Source organism: Hyaena hyaena, unplaced genomic scaffold (genome assembly GCF_003009895.1).
Source record: "Hyaena hyaena isolate Hyena2069 unplaced genomic scaffold, ASM300989v1 scaffold_500, whole genome shotgun sequence".
Taxonomy (NCBI): Eukaryota; Metazoa; Chordata; class Mammalia; order Carnivora; family Hyaenidae; genus Hyaena; species Hyaena hyaena.
This window is the reverse complement of record NW_024081133.1, coordinates 737542-751449: the sequence shown is the minus strand read 5'-3', so window position 1 is coordinate 751449 and position 13908 is coordinate 737542. Positions and strand designations below refer to the sequence as shown.

General features: G+C 52.8%; 1 protein-coding gene across 4 annotated transcripts in view; it reads right to left on the bottom strand.

Moving 5' to 3' along the window:
• The window catches only part of KIRREL3 (kirre like nephrin family adhesion molecule 3), a 546848-nt gene that overhangs the window by 78231 nt on the left and 454709 nt on the right, over nucleotides 1-13908 (bottom strand). For all 4 annotated transcript variants that reach the window (XM_039254901.1, XM_039254903.1, XM_039254902.1 and 1 more), the window contains exon 4: nucleotides 10939-11088. In XM_039254901.1, the coding sequence (XP_039110832.1) occupies nucleotides 10939-11088 (150 nt within the window). The remainder of the gene's footprint in view (nucleotides 1-10938; nucleotides 11089-13908) is intronic.

Sequence of the window (13908 nt, the reverse complement as noted above, 5' to 3'; positions counted from 1 at the left end):
GCTCACCTAGCAGGATGGCTGTGTGGCCACCGTCCACCACTGCGGCTGCACTGGTGTTCCTGGGAGGCACCAGGTGATTTTTCAGCTGCTAACACAGTTCCTGACATATTTACATATGGGAAGTTCCTCCTTTCTATAAACATTTACAAACACTTTGATCAACTTGTGAAAATGCGACACTCTTTTGGAAGCCAGCCTTCTTGGGCTGTGGGGCTCAGCTACTTATTTTTGTGAAATGGAGGCACCTGTGTGGGCTTCTGGGTGCCTTAGGAAGCTCCCAGTTAGGTAAACCACCTCCGGATGGATGGAATAATGTAGAGGCCCAGAGCGATGGGGAAAGGGGAAGTGGGCCATCTTCTGATCATGAGACTTAATGGGATGGAAACTAGGTGCCCTGGCTCCCAAGATGCATTGGGGGAATGGGGGCTGGCAAGAAACCTTCAGCTCATGGTGCAGGCCACTCTCTGACTCTAGGGGTCCTGGGACAGTGTCGGGGTTCAGACAGGACTCCTGGAGTTCGTGAGGCCAGAACGAGACCTGTATCATGGTGATCTAGGATCTGAAGCGAAGTCAGCAGAAAGTCTGAGCAGAATTTGGAAAAGGGGAAAGGGAGGACTTAGCAGAAAGAGCAAGAGTTTTAGAGCCTGAAAGACCTGAGTCCAGATTCTAGCTGTTTTTCTTTCTCCTTGTATGACCTTGGGCAAGTTAATGGGTCTCTCTGTGCCCCAGCTCTCTCATCTGTGCAAGGAGATGTGGAGCCTGCTGGCAGACATGCTGGGAGACAGTGAGAGGGTAAATACAGGCACCGGGTGGATTACCCAAGGTTCTCGAAGTGCTCTTCTCCGGCTGGACCTACCCTGTAGATCTCATCCCAACACAGCACCAAAATAACAACACTGGCTGCTCCCACTGCTAAGACAGCTGTGCATCTTTCCTTTGCAGGAAAGTGCCTGCAGCCGGGCATTCCCTATTACTGTGGTCCCTATGTCGATCTGGGACAGCAGGGGTCTCCCCAGGGCTCAGGCGCCTACCCACTTTCCCTGGGCCCTCTCTCTGGGACTGCTCCTGTGAGTCTACTGTGGGCGTGTGACTTCAGCTCTAACCCCCTCCTAAAACGATACCCCTCCGTTGCCCCATTGGCTGCCGGGGGAAGGCTTCCATTTAGTTGCATTTTCCTTTCTCATTTCATGCTGTAATGGAGATTCATTGCTGGTTTTAAATCCATAATTTGCCATGAAACCCTCGTCTCAGGCCTGGTCGGAGCAGAGAAGTGGTGAGCTATTTTTACCCTTGGAGGTTTCCCTGCCCAGCTCAGCTGGTTTTGGGCTTTCCTGGGGCTGGCCTCAGCCACAGTCCTGGGTGTGTGTGACATCCACAGTGCCCAGGAGGCCAGAGTCAGGAGAGAGGCAATTCATTCCCAGGGTCGGGGGACCTGGCTTGTCCTGGCCCCTCATTCTCAGTTGGCTGTGACTCTCTTCCCCTGCACTTCATTTTTCATTAGGGGGAATCTATAGAGAAGTGGGGCTTCATGCTGGGGCTATCATGCTCCACCTACTCCATTCATTTCTGTGCCTGACAGGGAGGGAAGGTCAATACTTTTGTGGAGTTACCAAGATCTGTCCATTTCCCAACAGTGACAGATTCCCAACAGCGACAGTGTCCCCATGTCTTTCCATCATGATTTGGCCACGCTTTGAATTCTGTGTGTGTGTACGTGTGTGCACACCAGTGCATTTGTTCTTGAGGCAAGGGGTCCTGTGTGTGTAGAAGACTCATGCATGAACAGGGAGCCTTGTCCACGGCCAGCTGGGTTTCCTGACAGAGGCCTCTGGTAAGGCTCCCGGACGGAAGTGGGCTCCTGCCTGTGCTTTTGCGAGCATGCAGGCATATCTGAAGCCATGCCAGAGAACATAGCTCCATGACGGCAGAGTGAGTGAGGGCCCTCTCAAGGCAGCTGCATCTGGAAAGTTATAGAAAAGTGGCTCTAATTTCACAGGCAGCCCTGGAGGTGCTGGTTCTATCCCGAATGGCAAATGGCGATGCCAGAGGATCAAGATCCTAACCTCTGCACATCTCCCTGGTCTGAGCTCACGCTCAACTTTGCTGAGGAGCGGAGCCTGTTCAGCATCCCGGGTCATGCTTGTTTAAGGCAGTGGAAGAACATATGATCCTTCTTCCTCAGAGCCAGGAATAAGGTGCCTCAGGCCCGCCCCCGAAACCATGATAAAATGAAGGTGAATCACAGTCAAATCATGGCGTGGATTGTCACTTCATCTTTGCAGCTCCTGATTTCATCAGAGAGAGAGAGAGAGAGTCCAGAGCATCACCATCCCAAGTCTCAGGGCTAAGACCTGGGCCTACCATGTTTTCCAACCTCTGGGTGAGGGCTCTTGCCCTGCTCAGCCCCGGAGAAATGCCGGTGCCCCAGGTGTGATCACCCTTCAGGGGTGCGGGGCTACCTGGGGAGCCATTTAGTGAGGGGACATGAATGGAGTGGTGGCGGGGGTGCCAGGGGCAGGAGGTTGAGCACCTGTGTGTGCAGTGGACCTGATGGGCCCCTAGAGCACCTCCCTGTGGTGCTGGTGTTGAAAGCACGGGACGCTGGAAGCAGGAGGGGAGGGGCCAGCCCTGGGATGGCCATTTGAGATGCTGCCTCCAGCCCAGGGCAGTCTTGGGCCTCTGGGCCACTCCAGCCCTTAACAACATGGGTTAGCTCTCTTCCCCTGGCTGAGTCTGGGTATGTAAGCAGGGCAGCCCGTGCATCTGGTCTCTGCACTTCCTGCCTGCCATCTGCCTGCTACAAATGGCTGAGAAGGAAGCACTGAGTTTGCTTTCATCGCTGATGGGCCTCAAGCCCTTTGGAGCCTTGCTGGCCGTTCTGACACTGAGCTTGAAATGAAGAGCAGGGACATGGGAGGCAGGCTGGGGCCCCATTCCTTCCACGGTAGAGAATCAGGGAGACTGTGGGGGAGGGCAGCAGGAGGGAGGGTCCAGGGTGACCCAGAATGACCTCTGAAGTCAATACACCTTGACCCGGTGGCTACAGGGACCTCCAGACAGACCCTCCATCACCGCACCCCCAGCCTCCACTTGCTACCAACAACTGATATGGGCAGTTACTCAGGGGGGTATATGGCTCCCTACCCGCAAGGAGCTGATAAGATAATGGAGGAGACAGAGACTGTTAGTCAGCTAAGGCAGCTCAGGGGCCTCAAGCCAGGCGCACCCAGTAAACTGCCCATGCAGGTAAGCACGGAGTTAAATCAGGAGGAGGGGAATCTGCTTCTGGCCCTGGGAAATGCTGCGGGTGGCCTGGGCCCCCAAGAAGGGCGGAGTAGCAGGAAGGGAGTAGGAAGGAGCTGGTGGTGGGGGTGGCTGGTTGGGGGGAAGGGGGCGAGGTGCATAATAGCTCCGACACCAGTTCCCATCTGGAACTTCAGGAGATAAGGATGCTTTGGTTGCTCGTCTCTCCCATCTCTGGCTTGTTTGCTGCCCCCATTTGGGGGTGATTGCAGGGTAATGAATGTGGCAGGAAGCAGGCACACGGCACAGATGAGATACGGCACCTAAGAACCAGGCCTGGGCCCAGGCAAAACACGCTTAATAAGGAGATAAGGAAATCAATTCTGCTTGTCTTCCCAGGCGTGCGAGCCCGGGAGGGGCCTGCAGGAATCGTGTCTTTCTGCCTTGCGGGCTGGATGGCGAAGCTTCTGTAGGACACAGAGCCTGACATCCAGGAAGGAAGAGTCGCTTGCTGGCATCGCTCAGCATTGCAAGAATAATAGTAACAACAGGGGTGCCTGGGTGGCTCAGTCGGTTAAGCCTCTGACTTCGGTTTGGGTCATGATCTCACGGTTCATGGGTTCGAGCCCCATGTCGGGCTCTGTGCTGACAGCTCTGAGCCTGGAGGCTGTCTTCGGATTCTGTGACTCCCTCTCTCTCTGACCCTCCCCTGCTCACGCTGTCTCTCTCTCTCAAAAATAAATAAAACATTAGAAAAAAAAAAAAGAATAAGAGTAACAACAGCCACAACAAGTATGATGAATACAGCCAGTGCTTATATGCCTTGCTGCTCACCAGGCCCTGTTTTGTGAAATTATCCCATCAAATCCTCTCTATAACCCTGAGAAGGCAGGTATGATTATTCCCCCATTTACATGAGGAAGCTGAGGCACAGAGTGGCTAGGTGACTTGTCCAAGGTCACAGCACTGGTAGAGTGACAGGGCTAGGTTTCCAGAGTAGGTAATCTGGCTTTCAGAGCCGGACGGGGCTCTTACCGTGAAGCCGTGTTGCTCTCTAAACACAGCATAACACAACAGGGTGCAACGGGATGCAACGGTTACACGTGTGTAGGGCTTGGTCTCTGCCTGGTACTGTCCTCCACGATGAGGTTCAGTGCAAACTCCCTCTGGTTTGGCCCAAACCCCGTTGCTACAGTTACGTGATGAACATTACTGAGCAGCTACCTAGGACATGCTTGCAGGCTATACTTCGGGGGGCGAGGGAGGGTAGATGCAGGATGCCGAGAGACCCAGACACGGAAATAAGGGGAGACAGATATGAAAATAGTAACGTGTTGAGTGTTGTGACTGAGGTGTGGACGGAAGGCTAAGGGAGCACAGAGTGGGACGGCCAGGCCCTGTGGAGTTCACGGAAGGCTTCCTGGAGGAGGTGATGTCTAAGGTGAATCCTGACCAAAGAGCAAGAGTTGACCAAGGGAAGAAAGGTAGGAAGGCCGGTCCAGTCAGAAGCACACAGGAGCGAAGGCACAGGAGTGTGGGCAGTGGAGGGAGCTGCAAGCTGGTGGCCGTCCCTGGTGCAAAGGGGGTGCCAGAGCAGGGGCTGGGGAGAAAGCAGAGGGCAGGCCTCAGAGGCCCCCTGCATGCCATGGAGGGGGCTTGGGCTTTGTTCTCTGGGGGTGCTTTCTCACCCTTAAAGAACAGCTCAATCTGTCCCCTACTGATAGTGACTGTGGCCAAGTTTCTTGCCACATTTTTGGAAGAGCAGTTTTAGAAGCCGGTGCTCTAGGGCCGTGTTCCAGCTCTGTCTTCCCTTGCTGTATGACCCGAGTTATTCACGGTCTCTCTCTGGACCCACCTCCCCAGGAGATTAGGGGATTGGGAATGGGGGGGGGTGCTGCCAATACGAAGATTTAGGAGACCTCTGCCTTGCCCCTCCCCTGGTGGAGAGGTGCTGGAGAGTTCTGCAAACTCAGGGACCCATTTTGGGGCTTATCTGTTTGCCCCCTTGGTGTCTGGAGCTTGACATCATTTTAAAGACGCCCTCTTTATTTGAATTGACTTAGTATTCATCATTAAATAATTCATGTTGATTTAGAAAGCTTTGTTTCTAATGGGAGCCACAAGACAGCAGAGTTAATATTAGAACGGGCCAGGATGATGAGGGAAATGGGGAGGAAGACTGGGAAAATACCCTTTTTAATAATTAACCTGCCATCCACCACCCTCCCCCTCCCAGTCCCCCCCCACCGCTCTACTTTCTCTGTTTCTAAGCATTCATTACCATCTGACATCCTACACACCTACGCAATGTGCTTGTTTACTCTGTTTGTGATTTATTGACTCTCTCACTGTCTCTCCGTCTCTCTCTCTCTGCTAGAACACAAGCTCTACCAGGGCAGGGCTGGCTTTCTCTCTCACTGACTGATGACTCTTTCATGTCTAAATCACTGCTTGGCACAGAACAGCTGCTCCGTAAATACTTGTTGATCAAAACCTTGGCTTCCATTTCCTCCTTGCCCTGGGTCCTTGCTTCTCAAATTTTCAGGCAGTTAGAAAGACCAAAGGTAGCTATCATCCTTACAGCTCTGGCCGTGGAACGGTTTAGATATTTGTCAACCCGGGGGCTCCCGCAGTTTGGAGAAGCAGTAGTCTGCGTGTATGCACACCTGCATACACACGCGTGTGACTTTCAAGCATATGACATTGGTGCTCCCAGCAATTCTGTGAGATTGGTAGTTTTCTTATCCTCATTTTATAAATGAAGAACGAGAAACTGCATTCATTCCCTCCCTCCCTCATTCGTTTATTTAAAAAAAACCCAGTATTACTGAGGACCTGCCCTATACTCTGTGCTGGTTATAGAGTTGAACCAGAGGCCCAGTAGGAGCGCCGAGGGCCTCGCCCAAGGTCACACAGTGAGCCGCGTGCAGGTGTTCTGCTCTCGGCCCACGGCGCTTCCTCCTACACCACAGCTTTGCACAAGTGCACGGCGGCCCTGTGATGTCCACCTGAGGGGAGTCCCTGCAGACGTGGTTGGTACGTGCTGAAGCCGGACACACAGGGAGGACTCTAGGGTGAAGGTGTGCCATCGAGTCCAGAATCCCAGGGCTGGGCAGGACTCTGAGAGGTCCCCTCTCCAGACTAAAAGTGGGTGCTGTACACTGTGCCTCATTCACCACCTGAATTCTGGTTCCAGTGGGGGGCTGGGCCATTTTCCTAAACTAGTTGGTACAGCAAGCTTGACTCCTTATTGTAGGCTTTTGGGGAGCTGGACAGTTCTTTTTTTTTTTTTTAATGCTTATTTATTTTTGAGAGAGAGAGAGAGAGATCACAAGTGGGGCAGGGGCAGAGAGAGAAGGACAAAGGATGCAAAGTTGGCTCTGCACTGACAGCAGCGAGCCTGATGTGGGGCTTGAACTCATGAAACACTAGATCATGATCTGATAGGATGCTGAACTGACTGAGCCGCCCAGGCGCCCTGGGAGCTGGACAGTTCTTAGAAGCCATCTTATTCATCATCCCCTTCACGTTACAGATGAAGAAACCGAGACCCAGAGAGGTTGAGCAACGGGGCCGAGATCACACAATCGGTTAGTGGCAAGACCATGATTGCTGCCTCCAAGTCTGCTGCTCTGTGATACCAGGAGCCTTGAGATGTTCTGCAGATGGAAGGATGCCTGTCTCCACCTGGCCAGAGTCAAGGCATGGTCCTCTGCCACAGAGGGAATGCAGGCTGGCTATTAATCTCCACCGAGGCTCCGGAGTCTGCCTTGCTCAACTTCATGAGCTCTGCCCCTTCCCCTTCCTCCCCTCCTGGTCCCCTAGCTCCCTCCCTCTACCTCCCAGGGTAGCAAATGCTCAGCTCAAAGTTGCTCCTTGCCTGATTGCATCTGAGAGCAGGAAACACAAGGCTAATTAATGTGTCTGTGACTCTAGGCTTGGCTGCCGGGGCTGGGTCCCCATGTCCTCCCTGGAGCAGGCTCTGTGAGCTGGCCCTCTGGCTTCTCTGAGGAGACTGCTGGCAGATGCATATTTTAACAATGCACATCTGTTGGCTATATAACCTCTCATATTTGCCCTCCTCACTTGGTGCTTTGATGGAAGACCCCCAGGGGTCTCCCTCTGTTCCAGCCAAAGTGTTTGCTTTACAATTTTGCTGGAATACCGTCTGATTCTGTTCTCACATCTTCCGCAGGTTCTAATCAGGCTCTTACTTTATTTAATTAAAAATCTATCTCAGGCAAATACAGACTAAATTAGGAAGCTCTCTCATTCCTGGAACACAGGGAAGGCAGCCCCAGCCCCCCCCACCCCATCTTGGGGAACTGGCTGGGACATTTTCCCTGGCTGAGATGTCACAGCAAAGCAGATGGGGTCTTGGCTGGGAAGCTGCCTGGCCAGGGCAAAGACACCCCTCTTCTCTCTGCAGCTGCTCTGTCTATTCACCACCAGGAGCAGACCAGAGCTCCCTTTCCAGAAGGCTGGGTCAGCTTCTGCCCGAAAGGCCTCTCTTCAGGGCAGTAGGTGGGGCTATGCACTGCAAAGGAACTCAGCCACGGGCCTGCTGGACCCTTAGAGGGGTAAGGACCTGCAGATCCAGTTTAGGGTTGGGGACCAGAGGACCAGCTCAGGGGTGGGGACCCAGGGTAGTCAGGAAGGGCTGGAGGCAGAGCCTGGGGCAGCTCTTCGTTGCCTTGGGTTGGTTTGTTAGGAGGAGTGAGTGGTGTCAGTAGTCTGCACGAAAGGCTGATGGACAAATGCCTGTTTAGGTCCCCTTTCGGGCTCTGCGGGAGTCCACCAGGCTAGTCTCCTGGGGTCACCCGGAAACTCCTCCTTCTTCCTCTTCATCTGCCTTCCAGACTTGTAAACATCCCTCCCCACCCCCGCACAGCCCAGCTCCGTGCCCAGAAGGCAGTGCCAACCCGGTCTGGCCACGGGAGAGGAAGACGGGGGAGTGAGTGCCTTTTGGGAGTGAGCTAAGACAAAACCGAGTCTGTTCAGATCAGATTCCGAGGCCCCTCTCTCCAAAGCCAGGCTCTTAGGTAGTCAAACAGAGGAGATTATGCTGGCATTTAGGAGGGCAGACAGCACTGGTTTGGAGTTGAAAAATCTGGGGTCTGTTTTGGGTGGGAATGAATCCGTGAGTGGCTTTGCTTTCTGAGTCTCAATTTCCTCATCTGTAAAACACTGGGAATCATTTGGACTCGAGATAGGAGAGAGGAGGGAGGCTGTGAACGGTGGGGTTCGAGCGGCCAAAGCTCTGAGGCCAGGACAAGAACTTGAGGACGAGGGGCGTCTCTATTTAGCGTAGGCCCTAAATACACGTGAATTCAGCAGGGGGCAGTGCTTAGAATCTTCTCAACTTAGCATTCTTTGGTGCCTTCTCAAAGGGGTACAAGGCAGTAAAACACGGATTCTTCTAAGGATGGGGAGCTGAATAACCTCCGGAGAGGACGATCCTATAACTGTGCTAACAAATCTGTTCCGGCATTGTGCCATACTTAGCAAATCAGAAAATCTCTTAGGCACTAAATCCTCCTGCTCTCCTCCCTTGGGCTCCACACCAAACGGGAGACCCATTCTCCTTTTCGCCCCATGTTGGGACAGAAGATGACGTCTGCCTCTCTTTTAAGATCCCCGGTTACTTTTCTGCAGCCCCACTCAAGACCAAGCTATCGCAGTGTATTTACGCTGCCGGGCCCAGTGAGTTTTCTCTTTCCTTCATCCCCGGCCAGAGGAGATTCCGAGGTGGAGGGAGGTTTCTGAGTTTGGCCCTGAGCTCTACCTCCTGACTCAAGAAGCCAAGCTTGGTAAGTTGTTGGGAGCTGTTTCTGAGCTCACAGGTTGAGAAATAACTCCCTGTGGGGTTAAGGTAAGGTGCACGGACTCTTCCGGACTCTTCCGGTCAGATGGTGACCCATATCCACCCCCACCCAATTGTTTCTGCTTGGATCACCGACCCCCAAGGCATCTTGTGATCCCTATGCTGTTTGCACCCAGTGAAGGAACCTATTGAGGAACTTCTTCTTTTGTGATTATGGGAGCAAACATTGTGTTTCCTGAAAGACCTGTTTTTCTTAATACTTCCCCTTAAGCAAACGAGCTATTGACCCCTGCACACAAAGAACTAACTTCACCCTTTTTATGCTAAAAACATTGTCTTGTGTGCTAAAGATACCTTTCTTCCCCATAGGATAAGCATCTACATCACCTACCTCAATCTATTGATAAAGGTCATGCAGGAGTCTTCTGTATCAAAGAAGTTTGTCATCAGAAATCATTGTCTAAGTCAAATGCTACTTCTGTGCCATCCCCCAAACAATTATAAAATAAAGTTGAGCCCCAGTCAGAGCAGAGATGCCTGCCTGGTGACCAGAAAGAATCTCGGGGCTCTCTCACCCCTCCCTCGCCGACGCTGTCCATCCATCGGGGACCCCTGGACCTGCTGGAGCCGGCCTCCGCCACTAAGTGCTCCTCTGGGACTTGCTGCAGTGCTTGGGATAATCCGCCCCATGTGCTGCTGTGTAAATCTGAAGATGCCCGGACACGCTCTTAAATATTTCATCTCTGAGCAGCCATGCACCTTATCTATCAGGTGAGGACATAGAATCCCAGCTGCCCGGTGTCAAACTTCCACCGCAGCAGCTAAGAGGTGGGCAGGGCGGAGCCCAGGCTTCCCTGTCCCACTGCGTGTGCTCTGTCCCACGCCTGTCCTGGCGGACCCTCACCGCGGAGGCCATGTGGTGGTGCGGGAGCCCTGGCCTGGAGATGCTGGGCCGGGCCCTTGGCTTTTCTGAGCCTCAGTTTCTCATTTGGGGCCACACTCCCTGTGTCGTAGCCCTGCGCAGAACAGCTGAGGTAATAACACAAGGGGAAGAGCTCTGAGAGGTGCTGTAAAATGTATGCATATGTTTGCTATTATGCCTTCTGTGCACGGCTAGGTTCCCAGGGGCCTCAGTCCTTGGGAACATCTGGCCGGAGGAGGGAGCTGACGGGGGCTGCACTTGAAATCAGAATGAGGCAGTTCAAGAGGCAGGTGAGCTCACTGCCTTGTGTTCAGGCAGGTCTGCCCGAATGAGGGAGTGGGGACCTCTCAGGCAATGCCCAGTTCCAGGGGTACTGGGCTCCTGGGAAGCCAAGATGAAGAAAGACCAAGGAGCAGAGGTCTGATGCAGGATAAGGGCCTGAAACGAAATCTCCCAGGCCTGACTTAGGGAAGGAGGCAGGGTTCCCAGGGAGCAGCGAAGGGTGGAGAAGGAACAGGTGCAGCGTGGTCATGCTGAAATCACGCTGTGTGAGCGCCTGGTGGGAGGTCAGCCCAGGAAGAACGGTCTCAAGGATGTGTCGTATTCTCCGTATCTCCGTCGCCTAGCACAGGGACTGACCCCCATCATGCATGCAGAACGCACTTCCCAACTGAACAAAGAAGGCTTCAGGAGCCCCATGAGCTGGAGTCAAACACACTGGAGTTGGACAGGGTCATAGGTCCGTTAGCATTGGCCTTCTGATTTCCAGAGCAGAAACTTTCCTTTTCCCTGTTCTGGTAGGGAAGGGGGGCTACTGACATAATGGGGCGGCAGTGGCCGGAGCCCCGTGGGATAACGTGTTGGGGCCTGCCCCATGGGGAGGCCCTTCTGGGACAGAGCCCACGGGGCTTCCCATAGCATCTTCGCCCCAAGTATCAACAGTTCTTACCCAGGACGGTGAGGCGGGCGGGACGGGACCGTATGGCGGCCTGGATGGCCTGACACTCGTACACGGCATCATCTTGCAGCTCTGCCCGCAGTATCTTCAGGTGATGCTCCCCTGACAGGTGGTTCCCTACCACCAGGTACTGTGGGTAACCTGTGGAGACAGCAGGCAGGTCAAGGGGGGCGGGGCCGGGTGGAGGAGGCAGTCCTGACTAACAGGGCAGGGGCGGGACATCGGAGCAGGGGAGGATCTTGGTGTAAGGAACAAAAAAGAGAGCTTCCCTTGGCTACTGGGCAGTGCATGTGTGTGTGCGTGCGTGTGTGTGTTTAGGTTTAGGAATGTGGGAGAAGCTATTATCAGAGAGGAAAGAGAGAGCGGAGCTGGAAACACTAAGTGTGGGCAGACACCACGGGCGCGTTGCTCTGGAAGGCGGTGTGCTCAGCCCAGCGGTTTACCGGGCAGACATGCATTCTGATAAGGAGACACACAGACAGACAGACAGACCCAGGCTGAGAGTCCCAGAGAGTAGAGAGAGTAAGAGAGACAAGAGAGAAGAAAGCAGGAATCTCTGGAAAAGAATCAAGAATGACTTTGGGGGGAAAGTTTTGTTCAGGATGGACAGGAAGTAGACATCCAGGTGCACCCTACCAATGCCTGCGGTCCTCTGGCCACTTTGAACCCTAAAGGGTCCTTTTCTGGCCCCTCCTCCTACCTACCCCAGATCCCAGGGCCTGATGAAGTGCTTATGAGATACTCAGGACACTTAGGAATTTGGGGTCCCCTACACTACCAGTGATGCATCATGGATAAATAAAAATTTGAGAATGAAAAATCATCAATCAGCTTGCCTGCTGCAGTGTAGGATGAATACTAATGAGTACACAAGTCATGGCTGGCAGATCCTCTGTCCCGGGCCTTGGGCCCTAGACCTCCTTACTCTCTCCCAGAAGGGTCTCTTTTCCATCGTCCCCTTACCCGAGATCTGCCCCCCCCCCCCATCAGCCTCTTACAGAGTACTTCGTCCTGTTCTCTTCCTTCCACCCCCAATCCTCCCAGCCCCAAGCTGCTCCTCTTTCTGAAAGACCTTCACCAGGACCGTGTGAATCCTCAGAAATGTACCATGGGAGGGGATACAGCATATCTGGCCTTTTAAAGAGAAGATGAGGGCTTAAGCAAGTGAGAGAGAGAGAGAGAGACAGAATCAGAGAGACCAAGGGATACACAGCAGCTCTGCAATATTTCAGTCTCTAAGTGCTGGTTAGATGTCTTCAGCTAGCTCCCAAGGACTGCACTAGCAGCAATGGACAGAATTAATATGGGGGACTACTTTGGAATATTCTTAATATAATTTGAAATGTCAATAAGGATCTGGGCTGCCACATGTGGTAGTAAGGTCCCCATCAGTGGCTGTATTCAAGCAGAGGCTGGTGATCGCCTGTCAGGGGCACTGCAGAGATTTCTATTCTAGATGGAATATTGGAGCCCTAAGACCCCTCCCATCATAAGCTAAGGGTCTTGCAGGGATGGGACAGGGCTCCCCAAAGGTGAGCTGTACAGGGGCCATAGGCATTCATTCCTCTTCAGGGAGATGTGATCCTTCCCAGTATGTGTTCTGGGAGCTCCTGTGTGGCTGAGCCCTTCAGACTCATGTCTTCATGGCTCCATCGTCCCCATCGTGCAATCAAATGGCCCTGCCCTGCACAGCTGTTCTGGCCTGGCCAGAGATGCTCACAGGGCAATCAGCTCTACCCCCGAGAGCATCACCTCCCCTCCAGCCCGCCCTTCCTGCCCTCTGCTGGGCTTTGGGAAGAAGCCCAGGTAAGTTAAGCTGGCTCTCCCCAGGGCCAGGAGGAGGGGCTAGAAATGGGTTCCAGTCCAGCCCTCTCCCCGCTGCTGCCCTCAATGTAGCTGGCTCACTGCCCCCAACCCTTCCGGCCCAGCCTCTGGATCCTGCTGTCCTTGATTAGTCCCTGGTCTCCTGCAGGCATCTTGGCTGGAGCTAGTGTTTTTGTTGTCTTGCAAGCTATCAGCAGCAGGATTTCGCTCTCATGAGCCGCTGAAAACATCAGTGATGGGTTTGTTTGTATTTGCCTAATTAGGCAACGAGCTGCGATGCTCTCGCAAGGACTGGCAGCGTCTTTGGAAAACACAGGCCCAGAAGCATAGATTCTGAGCAAGTTCTAGCTCCTTCCACAGTATCATTACTCTCTCCTGCTACTCTCAGGGGAGGCAAGATTACTGGGAGTCTGGGTTCTCCAGTCAAAGTGTCCGGGTTCAGGCAACTCTATTACTTCCTAGCTCTGATGTCGTGGGTAAGTTACTTTAACTTCTTTGTGCTGTCACCACTATCTCATGGTGAAGATTAATTTGTATAATCCATGTTAAGTGGGTGGCACATAGTAAGTAGTCTATGAATGATGGTTTATTTATTTATTAAAACAATTTTAAGAGGGTGAGAGCATGAGTGGGGGAGAATGACAGAGGGGACAGACACACACACACACACACACACACACACAGAGAGAGAGAGAGAGAGAGAGAGAATCTCAAGCAGGCTCTGTGCTGAGCGTGGGATGCCCCTGGGATCATGACCTGAGCCGAAGTGAAGAGTCAGGTGCTCAACTGATTGAGCCACCCAGGTGCCCGTATAAATGCTGGTTTAAAGGAAAATGACAGTCAGATAAAGTAGCCAGAAAGGTCCCTATCTTTAGAAGTGAGAATAGACAGGATGTTGGAGTTTTGGGGGGTTAGGAACAGGACCCCACACATTGGGGTTGGGTATATGTTTGAATCAGTTTCTTTCTAGACTTGTGACCTTCTTTATCTGTCAAATAAAAGGGGGAAATCCTCCTTTTTCTCCCTGTAGATAATTGTAGATTTGTGACATAATGTCTGAGAATTATTTGAGCTTCTTTGAAGAAGAATGTTCTATCAATATGAGGGCATATGCTTATAAATCATTTCCTTTGAATG